This window comes from Brachyhypopomus gauderio, unplaced genomic scaffold (genome assembly GCF_052324685.1).
Source record: "Brachyhypopomus gauderio isolate BG-103 unplaced genomic scaffold, BGAUD_0.2 sc47, whole genome shotgun sequence".
In the NCBI taxonomy this organism is placed as follows: domain Eukaryota; kingdom Metazoa; phylum Chordata; class Actinopteri; order Gymnotiformes; family Hypopomidae; genus Brachyhypopomus; species Brachyhypopomus gauderio.
This window is the reverse complement of record NW_027506873.1, coordinates 2169436-2189231: the sequence shown is the minus strand read 5'-3', so window position 1 is coordinate 2189231 and position 19796 is coordinate 2169436. Positions and strand designations below refer to the sequence as shown.

Here is a 19796-nt window from a genome sequence, read left to right as displayed (position 1 = left end):
TCAACTCCTGGACAGTCTGTGGTATAACGTGGCGTTGGAGGATGATGTCCCAGATGTGCTCGACTGGATTCAGGTCTGGGGAACGGGCAGGATCTCATCCCGGTAACTAATGGCAGTCAGGCTACCTCTGGCTCACACATGGAGGTCTGTGCGGCCCTCCAAAGAAATGCCTCCCCACACCATTACTGACCCACTGCCAAACCGGTCATGTTGGAGAATGTTGCAGGCAGCAGCCACTCTTGGTGTTCTCGCTCCGCACGGTGTTGGGCTGTAAGCACAAGCCCCACTTGTGGACGTCGGGTCCTCATTCAACCCTCGTGGAGTCTGTTTCTGACAGTTTGAGCAGAAACATGGATATTAGTGGCCTGCTGGAGGGCTCTGGCACTGCTCCTCCTGTTCCTCCTTGCACAAAAGAGGAGCTGGTGGTCCTGCTGCAGGGTTGTTGCCCTCCTACGGCCCCGTCCATGTCTCCTGGTGTGCTGCTCCATGCTCTGGACACTGCTGACAGACACTTCTGTGGGTTGTAGACACCACATCATGCTACCTCTGTGGTGAGATAACTGACAAAATGCCAAAGTGACTAAAACATCAGCCAGAAACAGTGTTGCCAGGTTTGCGGTTTTCACGCCAAATTGGGCTTGTTTGAAAGTCCTTCCGCGGGTAAAAATTCTGGGGTTGCGGGGTGCGGTTTTTTGGGCTACTTTTGAGTTGGGCCACCGCGGGAGTTACAAGTCAACGCTAAGAATCGATGGCGATATAATACTTAATTTGTCTAAATTTTAACACACCCTGGGGGGTTGATCTTGGTTGGTCCCCCCCCCCCCCCCCCCCCCCCCGCTCAACAACTTACACTCGCCGCCACCCCCCGCTCAACAACTTTGGGCCTTTGGGCTAGTTTAGGCTTCTGAGGGGCGGATTTTACACTGACTTTGGGCGGAATATTTTTGTAAGACCTGGCAACACTGGCCAGAAACGAGGAGAACAGAGAAAAGGTCACCACCTGCAGAACCACTCCTTTATAGGGGGTGTTTTGCAAATTGCCTCTCATTTCTACCTGTTGTCTGTTCCATTTGCACAACAGCAGGTGAAATTGATTCACAGTGTTGATTCCTAAATGAACAGGTTGGTTTCACAGACGTGTGGTTTACTTGGAGTTACATTGTGTTTAAGTGTTCCCTTTATTTTTTTTGAGTAGTGTGTTTTGAAAATACTAGGCTAAATAATTCTATTAAAAAAACTTTAATTAAAGACGGCTAAATCGTGGCATGTAATAAACATGTTTCTGATGGCACTTAGTTATTGATCTCCGTCAGTCAGCGTAATAATGGGGCGTTAAGCACGTGGGACTACAAAGCAGGATGACACGGTACGCTTCCTAAGGGCTGCCAACGAATACCGTATCTGACGTTCAACAAGACTGCGTTTCGCGACTTAAAAGGTATGTACTCGTTCGTATTTATTCCGTAGCGACATTTTTCATACGAATAACAGATTTTCAGTGTGATGCGCCTAGGCTTGAAATCTGATCATTTGTTTTGATATAGAAAGTGTACAGAATTACTTGATTCATTTGTTCTAAAGCATCTAGTATCTTTAATTCCGTTTTGATGAATCATTGTTTGAGTGTTTTTGCTAGATGGCAGTGTTGTAAAACTGACACGCGCGACTAATTAATGGAGAACCAAACGTGCACGTGCTCGCTTTAAACTCACCAGCGAGTCTTGAACAACCTTCAGGCCATTTTGAATACAGTAGCCTATATGCTCAGGTCCACCAGGTTCTTCTTACACTTTATATAAACGTCTAGAGTGTGCTGTATTTACCGTTCTGACAGGACAAGGGCTGGAATCACTTTTCCGAGAGGTGTACTAGTGTGTTGGGTCTGTTCCAGTCAAGTGTTGCTGTCAGTACTCCGAAGTTTTGAAGGGCAACGTGCCGCCCCCCCCTCATGTCATTCTTTATATAACTTACAACGCAGGCATCTTTTTAAGCCTAATTATTATTTTTTAAGGATTATACTGCAAATATTTTTGTTGATTTCAGGTTCTTTCTTTCATTCATTTATTTGGAACTTCTGTTTATACTCTATTCAACGTTAATGTTCCAAATTAATATACATGTAGAAATAATATTATTGTTCATTTTCTTCATTCCTGATTTAATTTGGACACATTTCTTTATCTATTGTACTGTACTTGCACCCTTCCTTGTGTTACCGGAGTTCTGTGCTTTGTCCTCCCTTGGCCTGATAATGGCTGTGCTCTTGTCTGTGCCAATCAGATCTCCGCCTTGTGCTGTTTCTGTGGTTTGGCATCCCCACCACACACAAAGTTTATACCTCCGCCATTCGAGCTTCTCACCATTCACACCCACTCCAGGAACAAAGACCTGATTGCATGGACTTGACCTCTCTCTCTCGCTCTCTCTCTCCCCCTCTACCTCTCTCTCCTTCTCTCTCCCTCCATCACAGTAGGAGGAGGTGTCCGGTACAAGATGCTGCCACGTCTTCTCCGGCCGCTGGTGCCGTTCTCGGCACTGGCTCTGCTCGGCTGGTGCTGGTATGTTTTCAGGAGGAAGAGGAGAGCCTGTATGCAGGTGGAGAAAGATGACATGGCCACATGCAGCTTGACTCCCTCCTCTGCTGATGTGTTGAGTCTGGATAAGCAGGGGGCGAGCGTATATGATACTGCTCTGACACCACAGAACAGGCACATGAGCCACTTACAGCAAGAACATGGGAGTTCAAGTGGTAGTTGTAATGGTGACCAGAGTCTGGACCTGGAGGATTCAGGCTACTCTTCTCTTAATAGTACTATTGATCATCCTGTCCTGTCTGCATCATCACCATATGGCACTCCTATCTCCTCCCCGTCACCGCGACTTCTGAAAGGGCTTCGGCCAGACCCTGAAGGCAGGGTTTCTGAGATTTGGGCATCTGTGCTTCTCGCTGAGAAACCAGACGCTGAGACTGAGGATGTTGTCTCTAGAGGCTTTAGAGCCAGCGAGATGGACTCCGCTATAGCACAGACAACAAGGACAGTCAGCTTCAGGAGACGTGGGGCTGAAAGGCAGTTTCTGAAACGGCTGGAGAACTTCCCTTCCAGTACGGGCAAGGACGTTCCCCATACTGCCATGGAGGAGATCCTGGTGAGCGGTGATTCTGATTTGAAAAGGAATCGCCAACAGAACCCATGCGGGAATCCTATGAGTGAAGCTGAGATTGTTACCCAAGACCACCTTGAGATGGAGACCAGCATGAACGGAAGCTTATTGGTTACCAGCAAAGAGCTTCATGCCCCGACAACACTTCAGACAGGTCATGGTGCCCTTAGTGGAGCAGTGGAGGAACAGGAATGCGTCCAACCCATGAGTCCTTCAGCAGCCGAACCCCAAGAGGACTCTGGCGACAGCGCACGCCATGTGGGGGACAGGGCAGGGCTGGAGGATCCATCCAGCCGAGGAGAGGCGCACTCGGCCCTGCTTGACGAGGGGGCTCTCGCAACTGGCACAGTAGATTCTGAATGTAAAACTCAAGAACCTCACCTTGCCGTGGCTGGAAGGAGTGAAAAAGGTTCGAAAGGTACTTTGAAAGGTTAGCCTGTATGTGTGCTTGGTGACATTGTTTGATCTGTTGTCTAACATGCGTTTTCTTCCACTCTGCTTGTTTGATTCTATAAACGCCACAGCCTAAAATGACTTCTGTCATCCAGGTCTAAACCTTCAGCAGCAACAGATGCCTCTTCTAAAACTCATTGACGTACCTGCTTTTCCTTTCAGTTTCACCCAACGTGCTTTGCGAGCAGATGGCTTTAATGTTTGCACATAACATTTGCACGCTCGTGTAACCTTGGGGCCGCCTCGTTCTCCCGTACAGGTGCTAACGGTGTGAAGTGTGTGAGCGGAGTGGGCGGAGGCAGCAGCGGAGACGGAGCCGCACCGTTGCCGAGCTCGCTCCTCGGCCTGTGGGAGGTGGAGGTGCCCGCGGTGAGCCTTGTCTCGTCTCGTCTCGCCACGAGCCTGCCTGATCTCGACTCGAGCTGGCCTCAGATTAAAATGCTGATGGCGCTCTGAGGTTTTGGGTGTGTGATTGAGTGATCTTAGTTGTTCTCAGCCCTGGAAGCGCATGTATGTGACATTTAAACGGCTTGTGCTCCAGCGTGCCTCGATTTGGTTTGATCCTGCCTGAAGCGAGTTGGTTTGATGGAGGTGCAGGGTCTGGAGTTGTCAGGACTGGGCCTGAGGGATTTCTAGCTTTGGGGTGGTGGGGCAGCAGAACAGGAGCCCAAAGACACTGAGCCATGCAACCAATCCTCATTGTGTGTGGGAAGAGTTCTGTGTCTGTGCAGTCCTATTAACTAACCCAACACACTCCATGGTGTACGCCTCGGCCAGCCACGGTCCACGCGCTATTGTAAAGAGAGTGGGCAGCACTTCCTGTCCCTGATGATTTAACATTCATTTCAGCGTTTATCTTATTAATGGTCAACACAACCCTTGTTTTGCAGCACCTTGTTGGGCGATTAATTGGGAAGCAGGGGAAACATATTGGCTTCCTGAAGCAAAACTCGGGCGCAAAGATCTATGTGTCTACTCTGCCTTACACGCATGACTTTCAGATCTGTCATATAGAGGGTGAGTTGGCTCCCAAGGGGGCGTGGCTTGCTCGCAGTTAATTGTCTTCTGTTTCCTCCAGACTGGGCCAGTGGAGCGTGTCTCCTTTAGACTGTAAGGAAGTGCTGGATGCATTGTTTGCTAAAGTGAGATCATTAAAACAACATCTGCAGGTCAGCTAGGTATTGATTACCTTTAATAGGGCCTTGTTTATGAATTACTAATGAGCATTAACGTCTTTTTCAGTTTGGATTTTGTTCCTATTAATATACACTGATTTAGTTAACACCAACTCGGCCACGTTTTAAATGTGTTAACACCTTCACCATGTATAACGTAGCTAACTCTGACAGCTGCTAATAAAAAGGGTGTCTTCACCATTACAATTGCAGTTACGGTTATCTAGTCAGGTTAGAAAAACGGTGTAAGTAATGTCGACCATCAACCACTGGGTGGCAGTAGCACACCTACCCATTCCAAGATGTTGCTTTGACCCTTTCAGGCTCAGAGGTGCAGGTAGAAAACGCTCTGGCACTAATCAGGAAGAAGTTCAAGGATTTGGATTTGAGCAACCGGAGCAGTGGCGCACAGCCGTCTCCCCTCACCTCTGTCCCCCTCACATCCTGGGTCAGTGCCCCTCACAGACACCGCTTACATCCACCAGTACCAACAAAGGCACAGCTGCAATAAAATTAAGGCATTTTTGCTTTTGAGTACAAGAGTGTGTGTGTGTGTGTGTGTGTGTGTGTGTGTGTGTGTGTGTGTGTGTGTGTGTGTGTGTGTGTGTGTGTGTGTGTAGCTGCTGCTCCCCCAAGAGAGATCAGTGGAGGTGATGGTGCCGCGGGTGGAGGCGGTGAACTATCTGTTTGTGCAGCAACACACACACCCGTCCTACTACAGCCTGCAGGGTCTAACCGAGCACATGCACTTCTGTTACTCACAGCCGGGTTGCCCTGGCCTCCCTGCCCCTGTGGAAGGTGAATGGTGACAACCAGCTACTCTTTCTCTCACACACACACACACACACACACACGACCTGCATTCAGGCGCTAGTTTGTTCTCTCACACAGGCCCCCTTCTCGTCTCTTTTCACACACACTGTCATTTCTCACCTGCAGTGTGTGATGTTATCAAATGCTTCACAGGTCCTGTTTCACACAGCCTCTCACATGGGCATCCACTTTCCTTTATGCCTAGTTCATTTTAGTTGTTCTATACTACACACACACACACACACACACCCACACCCAAACCTAGAACTGCATTCATGAAGAAATTCTTCTTATTTCCTAATACCCTTCTCTCTCTCATCTCAGCGGGGGTGTTGTGTGCAGCGCCCTCTGCTGGAGGCAGCTGGTGGAGAGCTCAGGTTATCCAGCACTACAGAAACTCCAACATGGTCCAGATCAGATACGTGGACTATGGTGGTTATGTAACTGTTAACCTCGGTGCCCTCAGACAGATACGGTCTGCATTTCCTACATCTTTTGGACTTTGGTTTAATCTCCAGGATTAATTTTCTTAGCCATGGTGACTCACTCCCTTATTTTTACAGATCGGATTTTGTGTCCCTGCCTTTCCAAGCATCTGAAGTTATGCTAGAAAATATTGCACCTTTGCCAGGTAAAATATTACACGTGTCTGCATAATTATCAGTAAGATGATGATTCCTGCATGTTCAGTCCTTTAAAGGTACATGACATACATTTTTATTGCTGATTTACTTTGAGATGTATGTATTTATTTTATACATGTATGTGTCTTCTACTATAATTGCATTTTTTGTGATCAGGCATCCATTTTGGATAAGCAGCAAAAGTTATAATTACACTGTCCCCAGGACTTTTGGCACTGCACATTATCTGTGCTTTGTAATTGAGACCCATCTGGGCCCAGTCAGTCTCGGTCATAGCCACATAACCACAGTCTCGCAATGACGTTTGCTTGATGACACAGGGATGGAGGACTTCTCTCTGGAGGCCAAAGAAGCACTTGAGGAATTGACGCAAGGAGTCTCTTTAATCATAAAGGTAAGGAACCGATCTTGTGATCGTCATTTCTCTCTTTTCCTTTTGATCTCACTCTCCAAATGAAAGCAGGGCTCTTCTACCCCTTTTCCCCCTGAGAGGAGTCCATCATGTTTATGTAGTATTTCATGTAGGTTGCACATGGAGAGAGGCGCGAAGCGTATGGGTGTAAAGTTGCGCCTGCGTCAGCTCCGAGGGGCTCCGGGCGGGAAGAAGCTCTTTAATCATTGTCCCAGCAGGGTAGACTGACTCACTCGAGCCTAAAGAACAGGTGTAAATCTCTGCATCACTCGGCTGGCTTCTGTTCCCAGGTCAGCGGAGCTCAGAGTGGCCTGCCTCTAGTACATATGTGGCGACAGGCTGGAGAGGAGGTCTGTATTCACATTACATTTCATTAATCACACAAATTACATTTAGAACTGCTACTTTGAATTAACAAATGTCCATGTATATTTCAATCTGGTCATACAATAGCTATTTAGAAACTTTTTGAAGCAACAAAGGCTGCCCTGTTGTAAATCTATACGTCTGCTTGTATAGATGATTTCGGTGAATGGGCTGCTGGTTGAGCGTGGGTTTTGTTCGTGGTTGGACAGCCACTGATAATGACGCTCACTCACGGCTGCCCCCCCCCCCCCCCCCCCCCATCTGTATCGGGGCGAGCCAAATCAACTCCGCCCAAGTAGGTGTGCCTGGCAGAGAAGTGTTATTTGCAATATCGATGATTCTTCATGTCATTTGCCATTTTTCATATACAAACTGTTTACATGTTTCCAAGTTTCCTGTCTGAAATTTGTTGAATTACATTTAAAATAAATGCCTAACTAAATCCTTTATAGGGGTTGCTAATTTAGTCATTTGTGCATATTACCCCCCCCGAAAGTACCTTTCTGGTAATCTGTGTTTCAACCTTTTCAAGTTTAATATGATTTCCCTTTGTCTAGCCAAAGAGCAGCGTCCTTTCTTGATAGAATACTCTTGAAAGGCTGCTCGTCTGAGCATTATGTATAGCCTAACATTTATTTATTTCTTAGGCTGAGACATGTGGTTTGTCAGGTTTCAGCTTCAATTGTGTGTGTTTATCCCAATCCATAAAGCAACTCTGTCCCACACCCTGTCTTGTCCTTTTGCTTCACGTTTTTCCCTTTCCTGCTTTAACAATGAGGATTTTTACACTGTGACTAGCATCTTCATTTAAAATAAAGAAATGATAAAACATTGTGTGGAAGGTCTTTTGATTTTAGCATTCAGTGTTCACAATCACTCCACTGTTCTAATAAAGACCTTATCTTTTAAACTTTTTATTTTGTATTTGGTTGAGAACACGAGAAAATTGTTTCATAAGGTAGTTAATAAGCTAGGCAGCTATTGTGCAAACAGACTGTCTATTTGGTTGAACACAACTTGTTTGATGGAAACAGTAAGGTAAGATACCCGACTGCAGTATGATGTGTACTGCCATCTTCTGGTGAAATATAAAATAGCTTTTTTACACGCATGTATTTTATGTGGTCAACAGTGCCGACGGGCTGAAACTTATTCATTTTATGATGTAACTTTGAACATGGGCCGGACTTTGGACATGGCTGCCATATGCAGTCTATGGCTGTGTCCGAAATAGCCTACTACATATCACTGGCATACTGCTTGGGCCCCACATCAGTATCCAGTATGCAGTATATGACTAAAAATAATTATTCCAGTACGCAAAACATCCCCGGATGACTTACTACTTCTGAAAAATATTCCAGTACGCGAACAGAGCTATCTTCGCGGTGTACTGCATCCCATCATGCAACGCTACATTCACGTGACCCCGTAGTATGCTTTGCTTTTGTCGCATACTGGAAACTGTACTGCATACTACTACGAGGACCAGTATGCAGTATCAAGTATATACTGAGTGCAGTATGTAGTAGGCTATTTCGAATACAGCCTATGTAGCATACCTGTAATACCTTGTCACTTGTCACTACCCGATTTGACATACGCATGCGCATAATTGGACGTCATTTCCGATTAATCTTACAGCTGACGCTGCACGCTTACCGCTGCCAATCTTACGTGTGCATGAGACATGTAGGTAGATGTCATGGTTAGACAGGTAGATGTCTGTAACTTCGGTTTCACAATGAAGTCGAAATTTGGAATGCTGATTTTTTATTTCCCAATTGTGGATGACGCAAAACATTTGTCATTTATTTGACGTGTGGTAAATACTATTATTTATGGCACTTTAGCTAACCAGTGGGCTGCGATAACCAATATGTCTCACACAGGCATAAGATTAGCAGCTGTAAACGTGCAGCGTCTGCCTAAGACAGAAATTGCATTCAATTGATCAAGTTTTAAATCGATGGTCACCAATGCTACATGGTTAGGTACCCGCCATGATCGGCAATTTCAGATTCTATAAATTTGAAAAAAATTTATAGAATCTGAAATCCCCCCCCCCCCCCCCGTTACAAAGTAGCTAGTTACATTACAATTACTAGGAATTGGAGTTGGCCGAAAGACGATGCCACCATCTATTGTTGATGGCCGACATGTATCGCAAGGTTGAACCTGAATGAAGCCTTAAGATAAGGCCGGGTGGGAGGGATCAGACCTGAATTTCCATGAACCTTTCCTCTAAAGATCCATGATAGAGAGCAGGTGGGAGCTGATGACCCTCTCAGCTGTACGTATGACTAGCTTGGCCTAAGAGTGGGCAGAGTTGTACCAGACTGTGATGGATGAGGTCAGGATGCTCTCTATAATAGCCCTATAAATCTGGACCAGGATGTCTGAACTGACATGGAGACATGCTTCAGCAGTTGTAGGAAGAACACTCACCATCTTCTTGGCTAGTGTGGTGATGCATTCCATTTCAGTGGTTTGGAGATAATGGCACCCAAAAACTTGAATGATTCCACCTGAATGCCAGCGATGTCATTAATTGCATAGTGGTTGGTGAATTCTTGCAGTCTATCATCATTTCTATTGTTTTGTTCATATTGAGCTCCAGGTTTTTGCTTGCACACCATGACATAAGGCGGTCAACTTCCTTATTGTAGTGAAATTCATCATTATTAGTAATGAGGCTCACCACTGAGGTGTCGTGTGCAAATTTGATGACGTTGACAGATTTGTCACCAGAAATGCAGTCATTAGTGAACAAGGAATGAAGCAAGGAAAACACACAGGCTTGCCAAGCACACATGCAAACTGTAAGAGAGTAAGATAGGCGAGGGTCTAGTCTTATTCATTCTCTCATGTTGGTAATCCATTGACAGACAGGGAGTGAATGTTCAGTGGGGTCTGTTTGTACACAGCTCCCAGAAGATCTGGAAGGATTGTATTAAAAACTGAGCTAAAGTCCACAAACAGAATCCCAGCACAAATATCAGACTTATCCAGGTGCTGCAATAGGTAGAGAAGCCCCATATCATTGGCATTCTCTGTAGAGTGATTATGTCTGTAGGCAAACTCAAGGGGTCTATAAGATGTTTAGAAAAAGCTTTGAGGTATGGAGAAAACCAACCTGTCAAATTGTGTCATAACCACAGAGGTGAGTATGACAGGTCTATAGTCATTCAGACATGAGATTTGAGTTGTTTGGGAACCAAAAATGATGACAGGTAATTTAAAGCAGGCAAGTACACTGCATAGGTTCAGAGACTGAAAATGTCTGTAGATTAGATGTGTCTAGATTACTGGTGCAATGTTTGAAGGCAGCAGTTGACACCATATTTGGGCAGCGAGCTTTGAAAACATATTGTCGTTGAAGAGGACACAGGCTTCTTGTTCATATGAAAGAGTGGAATGGTGTGTGGGAAAGAAAATGGCAGACTGAGTATAGAGGGAGAAGGATTATCTATGTGGGGGGGGGGGGGTGTAAGGATAACAGGCTATAATAAATAAATGAAAATAAATGGGGAAGGGAAAATCTAGTGTAGAAAACATTTAATTGTCCTGAGAGATTAGAATCAATGTTGACAGGGGCCCCTTGTAGCCTATGGTAGACTACAGTGCCTGTCAGACAGCTTTTACATCACTATTGTCAGCTATTTGTTCAGTTGAATCTTTGTAGTTGACTTGAGTTTATGGATGGCTCTGCTGAGTGAACCTTCATCTACACTTCTCTGTTACCACTCCTGTAGTTTCTTCTCCTTAAAGGTCCTTAGTTCACCATGGTTTATCCTTGCCGTGTCTGACAACAGCATTCTTAGGAATGCAGATCTCACAGAAGCTAATATAGGAGATGATAGTGCCTGTGCAAGCATCAATATTGTTGTATCTTCGTAGGACACAGTCCTGTGAAGATTCAGTAGCCACAGGTATGAATATCTGAACAGACTTCTTGACTGGTTTGTGGCTTTTATGTAATGTTCTATATACGAGTGAGCTCCATTGCTAAGTGGTGCACACATGCATATGAGGATGCAACCCTTTAATGGTAGCAGTGGTCAAGAACCCCTTCTCTAGTGGGACAACAAATACACTGGTGTATTTCATGAAATCAAACCTCAGATCAGTGTGGTTAAAATTACCCATAATGAATATGGAGGAGTTGTATTTGTTCTCCAACTCAATTATCTGCTAAAAGGTGTTGTGTGGTAAAAGCATGTGCATGTGGTGGAATATAAACCTAGAATAATTGATGCAAATTGACTGGGTGAATAAAATGGCCTACAGTTTAACATTCCAGATTGGGTGAACAGCATTTAGTAATGAGCGCCTCATCATTACACAAGCCCTTACTTGCACACGAACATACACCAACACCTTTTGTTGTCCAGGTGACTGCTGCATTGTGGTCCAAGCTAAAAGGCTTGTAGGTATCATACCTTGTCTGTCTTCATCAAGAGTTGCAGTTTGAGCCTTTTGTTCCTAAGTGGTCTGACCTTAGCCAGTACGAGTCCAGGTAAAGGTGTTTTGTGGATGTACCCGCCCGTTTCACCTTCAGTCTCTGGAAGAAGGCCTCATGTTCATAGCTTCCCCTGCACTCCCCTTTTGATTCACACCTGTCTCTAAATCTAAAATCCGTAAAATATCTATGGCTATGCCCCAGAATGCTGGCACGTAAAGATAACAAACACACAAACCCGTCACAACAGCTTCAGACTGAGCTTCAGACTGAGCTTCAGACTGGGGTTCAGACTGAGCTTCAGACTGAGCTTCAGACTGGGGTTCAGAATGGGCTTCAGACTGGGGTTCAGACTGGGGTTCAGACTGGGCTTCAGACTGGGCGTATCAGTATTGCAGGTTTAGCACTACTGCTGGCTTCATCTTTAACTTGCTCATTTTGTTATTGCATCAGCTGTCTAGTTTTTTTTTATTAGAGATCAGTGGTTACCACTTGTAAATACTTCTCTCAGTTACCATGTTATCATATAATTACAATGTGTTGATGTCTAAATTTTATTAACTTTTGAAAGCAACAAACTTGTTTAAATCTTTGTGTAACTTTATATTATCAACAGTGTTGGGAACGTTACTTTTAAAAAGTAATTAGTTATAGTTACTCACTACTTGTTCAAAAAAGTAACTGAGTTAGTAACTGAATTACTCTATAATAAAAGTAACTCGTTACCAGGGAAAGTAACTATTTGCGTTACAATAAAAAAAAAAGGTTAGGCTATATGCCAATTAATTGTTTTTTTTTTAAAGCAGTTTTCACAGTCAGTTAAAATGAGTAGATCAGAAAATTGTTTAACTTTTTATATTTATTGCACATCCACAGACCAGTGCAGGATAAAATCCTTTAAAATCCCAAATCTTTGGGGAAAAAAAGCAAAAGTAAACAGTTACACTATAAAGTGCATTTACATCTATGAAATTAAATTAAATTCTCTCAACCTGAGACAACTGGTTTGTTTACAACAGAAGTAAACTTAACAATAAAACCTCTATTCTTAATTAAATAAATCAAATACCCAGTCTGGTAGACATTCAGGAACTTCAAGTATTTTCTTAAATAATGTTTATATCGCCTTGAAAGTTCTAGTTTTCTTCGGCTTGCACCTGACGCCATTTCGGCCTCTTCTCCGTTTGTGTCGTGTCACTCGCGTGCTTCGCCGCGCGTGTAAAAACACTGGCTCTGATTGGCTACCATAACGCTGCCTTAGCCAATCGCTTACTAACTTGTTAAGTTAAACAGGTGTTACACCGAGAACTGTGACCTATTGGGATCTGTTACTCCTCACTAGCCTGGGCAGCGGTCCGCTCGCATTAGTATATCAATATATAGTAACGCACCGCTTTTAATTCCCAGTAACGTCACGGCGTTGTAACGACAGGAAAAGTAACTAATTATATTATCCCGTTACTGACAAAATGACGACGTTACCTAACGCCGTTATTTTTAACGGCGTTATTCGCAACACTGATTATCAACGATTGCTATTACTCGTTTCTAGAATGTTAAATTTACAGCGAATATATACTGTCCTTCAAAGGGCTGAAGGTATATACTGTTGTTTGATTGGTTAAATCAAAGGCACTACGGGTGATCTCTGACTGCCTACATCAGGTTGCATCTTGGACTAATACTTACACTGAAAGATACTCAAGCCAGAAACCAGCCCCTGACTGATCTAGCCTATTGTATGTTTCCTAAGTATTAGCCTTTGCTTTTACAGTAAAAAGGTCATTTTAATGCTGGACTGTAGCTGAAAATGTAGCTGTGGTATAAAACATCCGCTTTTAAAACCCTGCAGACGGTCAAGGTCAAAGTGGTTATATCTTGTTATTCCCCACCATTGATGAAATAGAAAACCCCCCTAGGATAAATACAACTAAGAAACTCTCAAAGTCTTTGTTTGCCCTGAATTCAAGCTCTGTGTGTTTTCTTTTAAGGTCAAAGGAGCTTTCCTGTCACGCACCATGATCCTATAGCTGAAGCCCACCTGCGCTGCTCTTTTAGCCCTTGACACTCAGAACTCCACTCGTTTGTTTCTTGTCTGGAGTAGATGTGGCATTTTTGTGTGTGTTGATTGGGTGTTTTCTCCACACTTGTTTTTTTTTCCATCCCCCCAACTCTCTTTCTGTCAAGGCAGCCAATTTTCTTTTATTCTGGGTCCAATTTTCTTTGCACCGCTGCTCCGTGATCAGCTGTGTTGCAGCAGCGAACAGATTGTTGGATGCGAGTAGTATATTTAGTGCCTGACACACAAAGCAAAGTGTAGCCTGTCTAGTTTTGCCATGCTGTCAATAATTCTCCTCTTTGTCGTTAAGTTCATGTTGAGTGGTTATCCTGTACACCGCTGTTTCCAACACGTTTCCAACACGTATCCACGTGACCTAATTGAGTTTCTTATTTTCTTTATCATCTCTGCCTGTTGCTTTTTCTGATTTCCTGCCACTGGAGACATGAAGAGAGCAGAGTTGAGCGCCCGAGCTGTTGGCTGCGTGCGTCTTGCCAGGCCCTGGTCCAACCTCCTCTCTATTGCCCATGTTCTTCTGGTCCTCCACGCTTGGAACAGTGAGTCCTTACTCATTTCTGCAGGGAAGTCACTCCCTCTGTGAGAAACCATAGGCTAATATGGTTCTTGTCTTGATTGAAACATTTGAACATCTGTTCACCCCCACACTAGTTTTAACATGGAAAACCAGGTTATTCTACATTACTCTTATTGAGATATTACAATCATTTCTCTCACTTTACACAAATGCAGTTAATTTTGTCTGTTCTGGGAAATTAGTCCTGGTTTGGATATCTTTTCACCCTCATGTTCTCCGTCCACTGGCTTTCAATCCTGATCTACAGTTCACATTGAAATCACTGGCATTAGACATCATCATTAGGGTGAAGTGATTGGCTAAAGTTATTAGAAACCTCTGAGTACTGGTGTTTAATTTCTGGGTTCTGGCTTAATTTCTCCCTCTGGCTATTGTCTGTCATGATCTCCTGATAATACCATACCTACATAATCTCTCATTGTAATTGCTATGAGACTGGAAAAACTGGTGGAGTGAGCATGCATGTGAGAATATAGAGTGTTTGGGTGTCTACAAAAGTTATCCATCTATTACTCATAGCCAAGGCAGATCTAATCCTTTTATAACTCAGTCCTTCTTCACCTGAGGGGTGACGGGCGATGTTTTGCAGCTTAATTTAAGTCCTTTGAACAGGTGCCTCTTTTAATGTGACTTTCTTTAATGTGACCTGTTTCTGAGGCCATGTGGGACTCCTCCTCCTTCTCATTTCAAATCTTTCACCCTCCATCATTTTCCTGGGAACAGCCACTCCGCGACTGCCTGAGCGATGCCTGGTCCTCTCTCCCCTGTGCCTGCACCTACCGCGGCGGGGGCGTCTCCCTGCCCGGGTCCTGAGCTCAGGTGGCCTCCAGCACCTCTCCTACTGCTTTGCTTCTCTGGCTCAGGTTGATTTATGGGCTCCACGCGGCGCAGGGGAAAGGAGTTATATCACGCTCTTGAGGCTCCGCCCCCTCTCCCCCATCCCACAGCTTTATCAGCTAGACTTCCTGGCTGTGCTCGGTTTGCCAGATTGTTGCGTGACCCAGTTTCTCATCCATTTTGGTTGTGCCCAGGCTGATTTCGGCACCCTTCGAGCCTCCCGAGGTAGTGCTGTTCCTTGTATCGTTTCTGAATGCGTATCCACACTACAGACAGGTCAAAAGGGAATTGGATCTAGAATTTGTTTTAATTCTGCGGTGGAGCATAAATCCTTGTAGAAATGTTAGAGACAAGACTGGAGAGACCAGATCAAGGAGTTGGTGTTGGCAGCGTGAAGGATCCAGACACGCAAAACATCAGCTCGGTGGCAGAATAAAGGGGCTTTTAAGAAAGTCCCCCCTCCCTTTACCACCCAGTGAATAAAATAAGCTATGATTACATTTTTCCAGTAGGTGGTGCTGCACTCCCAGAATTTGAAACCTCTCATCCCAAGTCCATTGCTGAAATGATTCCTCAAATTTGGTATGGTTTGAAGTTGTGGTCAGTAAATCACTAAAAGAAACAAAAATGTCTTTGCTCAGAACTAAACGCAGCACCATGTGGCTACTTGTATTCCTCCCGTTCAGACTGCAGATGGCACCAGAGGCTGGCTGTGTTTTTAGGAGAGGAGGCCGTGAAAGATGCCAAAAGCTGGAAAGTTGCACTTGAGCAAAATACACGGCCTGTAGACTTTATAAGTGACTCAGAAATGAACAAGCGCCTCTGCAGCTATACACACGTAATTGTTGTTCACTTCTGGACATTATCCAAATTCCTGAACTTTGTAACAAACCTCAAGCTAATCTCCACCAATGAACTCCAAACACCACATTATCTGATCCTCGGGACGTGTACCTACTCTTCTGCTTGGACTCTAGGCTGCTCCCTACGCGGGATCATGGTGGCATCCATGTTTTTGTTTTTTGATTTTTGTTTTGTTTTTTCCTAAGCTGCACGGTCCATACTTCACTCCAGATGAGGGCCGACAGTATCTCCCGTCCCCCAATGGCCCTGCTGTCGACCTTCACTGTCCGCTTTTGTCTGGCCCGCGCAAGAGCGATGATGCCTCTCGCCGTGCCGGCCAACATGACAAACAGGGTGCGAGATTACCCGTGACACACAGGCAGAGAGGATGGATGGGCTGGCAGACCTGTTTCAGTGCTTCTCCCCCGGCTGTGACACGGTGGCGTGGGGCACTGCGTTGTGCGAGGGCATGTTTGTCAGCCGACCGATCTCACGACACGCGAGCACCGCATGTAGTGTGGGAGATCTCTCTCTCTCTCTCTCTCTCTCTCTCTCTCTCTCTTTCTCTCTCTCTTTCTCTCAGCTCTTTCAGTAATGGATGTGCTGCTGCAGTGAATGGCGGTGGATGATAAAAACAACAGTTCTCACACTGCCCCCTGTGGCATTACTTCATTTGCCTGGACAGTGAAGTGGGAGAAATAGAAGAAGAGCCTGAATAATGGCAGCGCCGTGTCAACACGTAACGTATATCGCTGATGTTTACTGTGTGCCATGATGGAGGAGAGTAGTTCCTGTGTATTATGCGCTCTCTTTTTTTCCAGAAACTGCACAGAGAAATGAAGAGTGATGCCGAACATAATTGCATGGTTTTATCTGGATGGATTTCCATTATAAATGATAATAATAATAATGGTAATAATAATAAACAGCAATGTGTCATGGTTATCAGAAAGCCATGGCCATCAATACATCATGATGCTCCTGTGAATTCATCAGCATTAAGTAATAAGTTGGCCTTTATTAGCAGCACAGGGCATGTCTCTGATACAGCTCCCTGTCCATGCCAAGGACAAAGCTCTTGTTCCTAGAATGCTCCAGCTCAAGTGAGGAGCCAGATCTTATTTATTCCCAGGGTCACCGTCCTAGCCCCCGATCTGAAAAGAGGCCATTGAAAGAAAGCTTGCAAAGCCAAGAGGTTAAACGAGAGGAGCTTTTGTGGCGTTTGCCCTCGGGAAAAGCAGCTGCTTTTTCCCGTCTGCATTTTCCTCTCGCCGCCTTCGGCCAACAAAAGAGATATTGGAGATCGGGCTTGTTGTCATTTGAAAGCAATGACCTTGGTCCTGGTTCTTATTATTAACCTTACCTCCTTTCTTATTGAGGGTAGAAAGCACTCGTCTGGGTGCTCAGTTTCATCCACCCGCACCTGGAGAAATACCTCCATAATAATAGAAGCTGTGATTGTTCACACACTATCGATGGCGAAGGCAATCCCAGCGATAAGAGTGCTGGCTTTGCCGGGGAGATGGGTTATAAACATGGCAATGAGGGGGATGGATTTGAGATGGGAAAAGTGGAGACTTTACATCCCATAAGCCCATGGGGTGCCTTGATGCCCAGGCTGGAGGAACAATGGTCAATGAGAGCTTAGCCTTGATTCCCAACGGTTCAGGTTCTGCACAGACGTCTGGATCCACTGCAATTTCACTATGGAATTTGGTTGAGGGGGATGCTGTGTAGGGCTATATAGAAAAAGCTCAGATGATGGCAGTGAAGTCGCCACCAGTGCATGCTGGCTACCCTCTGACTGCTCTAAGAAAGCAAAACAAGTGCAATGTCATGAGGCAAATGTATGACCTGTGCCTTCAAGTCATGTTAAATATGTCATAATTATGAGATGAACACCCATGAGTGGTGCCATGTCATAATTATTAGTTGCAAATGGATTTGGAGATGAATTGAGAAGTTTTGGCGCATAATCTTTGACATTATCAGTACATTGTAATGTTGTTATTGGCTGGTCGTCCATGTGGGGAGCACAGACAGGGTGTGGAGATCAGACAGGGTGTGGAGCACAGAAAGGGTGAGGAGAACAGACAGGGTGTGGAGAACAGACAGGGTGTGGAGCACAGACAGGGTGAGGAGAACAGACAGGGTGTGGAGCACAGACAGGGTGAGGAGAACAGACAGGGTGTGGAGAACAGACAGGGTGAAGAGCACAGACAGGGTGCTGAAATCAAAATCATACACTGTTGTCAGTCTGTAGTTGTCAGTCTGTAGGCCATGGACGAAGCTTCCACTGCTGTGAATCTCAGCTGGATTTCTTCCTGGCACGAGACCAATTGCTTTCAATATTTCTTTTTGAAAATGTCTTCTCAGGCAGGTAATTAAGTCCCCCCAACCCCTCCCCAGCCTGTTCGACTCTTGGCACAAATCTTGGAGTGTAAATGATTCCAATTGAGCGTGGGCTGGAGTTTAATTGATCAAAATGTCATCCTTTCTGCCACTCATGTGGACGGACGGTAATAAAATGTGGTGGTGGTGGTGGTGGGGGTGTGGGGGGGTACGTTTACAGTGTTTAGTTTTCCAGTTGTAAAGCAAGCGTGGAGCTTTTGAGGGAGGGTGGGCTATGCCAGACGTGCTGAGTGTGCCCCCGCTAAAAAGGGCCTCCGTAGCTGGAGGCCCCGCCTCTCTGTCAGGTAGCATAGGCATATCTGATTAGATCAACTCACTGCCAGCCTAACTCCCCCCCGCCCCCCGTCCCCGCCCCCCATCCCCGCCCCGTCCCTCCCTGCCTGCGTCCTGGCCAAGATCAATGGACGCCGTGTCCTCATCGACAGCCCGTCCCCATTAAAAAGGCATCGCTCTGAGCGCTGGAAGCGGCCTGCCAAAAGTCCCATTCAACACCGGGAGACAGGCCCTGCGTCTCCAACAGCCCTGTTGGTCTAATCAAATCAAAGCATGTCTGTGCAATGTCACTTTTTTTGGACACAGGAGGTTCCTCCTCTAAAGTAACGGAGGCACAGGGATGCCGTTGGTCAGGTCACATGACTCGCACACTCCTGTGTGAGCCACTCAATGTCGTACATTACTCTAAGCAAAACTGCTTGAAGATCAATGCATGACCTGTGAAATGGAAGGTCTGTCTATCTATAGGATCCATCAAAGCATTATCTTTGTTCTGTCCTTTACCCACACCTCCGATTTAACTCACTGTATTGATGCTTTTGTGACGAGCTCTTTCATATAGCTGCGAATCGACGGGGCAAAGGGAAGCATCATACTGGAAAATACTGTTGCCTGTAGGTGAGAAGCTTCCACCCTTCAAAAACGCTTTCCGACAGTTGTCTGACATCATATGCTTCCCGCAAATTCCTTGTTTCAAGAGGTGTTGTCTCATGCACAGCGCCAGCTGGAGAGCCCCAATGCGTGTTCTTGCTGTTGCCGTCTTTATCCCATTGATTGCTTAGACAAAACGAGGACAGGCAAACGCTCCAGGTTTCCCCCAATTACTGCACTTGATAGAAACGCCAACGTTCCTCCATCAAATGGTTCCTGACGACTGCCGGTCTTACATTTTGTCTTGAACAGAGTTCAAGTGTAAAGGAATACGTCTAGCGGGAGGGTCTGAAACAGACTGTAAAAAAGAGACCACACTCACGGCTTTTAACAATAAAACACGAGTGAAGCAAGAGAACACAAGGAGGAAGCAAAACACTGAAGCAGGATACGGCGTCGGCCATCTTAATCACTCGGAAAGCTTTCGTTGGTTTGAAACGCAGCCGATCCACTTTTGTCATAGGAATTAAAGTCGTTAAATGGCACGTAATTGGGGGTAATGGTAATATCTTACTGGGATTGTGTAATCCCTTAGATTGTGTCTGATTGCAGCAGTAATCAGAAAGCAGCCGTGCTCTCGAGAACTGTAACTGGTACAAGTTTTTGGAGGAACGGCCGGAGGCTGTGGCAGCGTGGGAG

General features: G+C 45.3%; 1 protein-coding gene across 5 annotated transcripts; it reads left to right on the top strand.

Annotated features, from left to right (window-relative positions):
* Positions 1 to 996: 996 nt before the first annotated feature.
* Positions 997 to 7833, top strand: akap1a (A kinase (PRKA) anchor protein 1a). Of its 5 annotated transcripts, none has more exons than XM_076986667.1 (12): positions 997 to 1122; positions 1297 to 1438; positions 2471 to 3592; positions 3875 to 3984; positions 4506 to 4632; positions 5114 to 5238; positions 5411 to 5588; positions 5928 to 6078; positions 6167 to 6234; positions 6568 to 6641; positions 6950 to 7009; positions 7179 to 7833. In XM_076986667.1, the coding sequence occupies exons 3-12, from the start codon at positions 2494 to 2496 to the stop codon at positions 7239 to 7241; spliced, it is 2055 nt and encodes a 684-aa protein (XP_076842782.1). In that variant the 5' UTR covers positions 997 to 1122; positions 1297 to 1438; positions 2471 to 2493; the 3' UTR covers positions 7242 to 7833. The 5 variants fall into 5 exon arrangements, with proteins under 5 accessions (XP_076842782.1, XP_076842783.1, XP_076842781.1 ...); XM_076986668.1 differs by having other exon boundaries at positions 1050 to 1122; positions 1314 to 1438; XM_076986666.1 differs by lacking the exon at positions 997 to 1122 and having other exon boundaries at positions 1172 to 1438.
* The last annotated feature ends 11963 nt before the right edge of the window (positions 7834 to 19796 follow it).

Coding starts and splice junctions, on each gene's coding strand:
- akap1a (XM_076986667.1), top strand. CDS start 2,494: ATGCTGCCACGTCTTCTCCGGCCGCTGGTGCCGTTCTCGGCACTGGCT. Junction 3,593..3,874: donor TTCGAAAGGTACTTTGAAAG/GTTAGCCTGTAT, acceptor TCTCCCGTACAG/GTGCTAACGGTGTGAAGTGT. Junction 7,010..7,178: donor GGCGACAGGCTGGAGAGGAG/GTCTGTATTCAC, acceptor CTGCTTGTATAG/ATGATTTCGGTGAATGGGCT.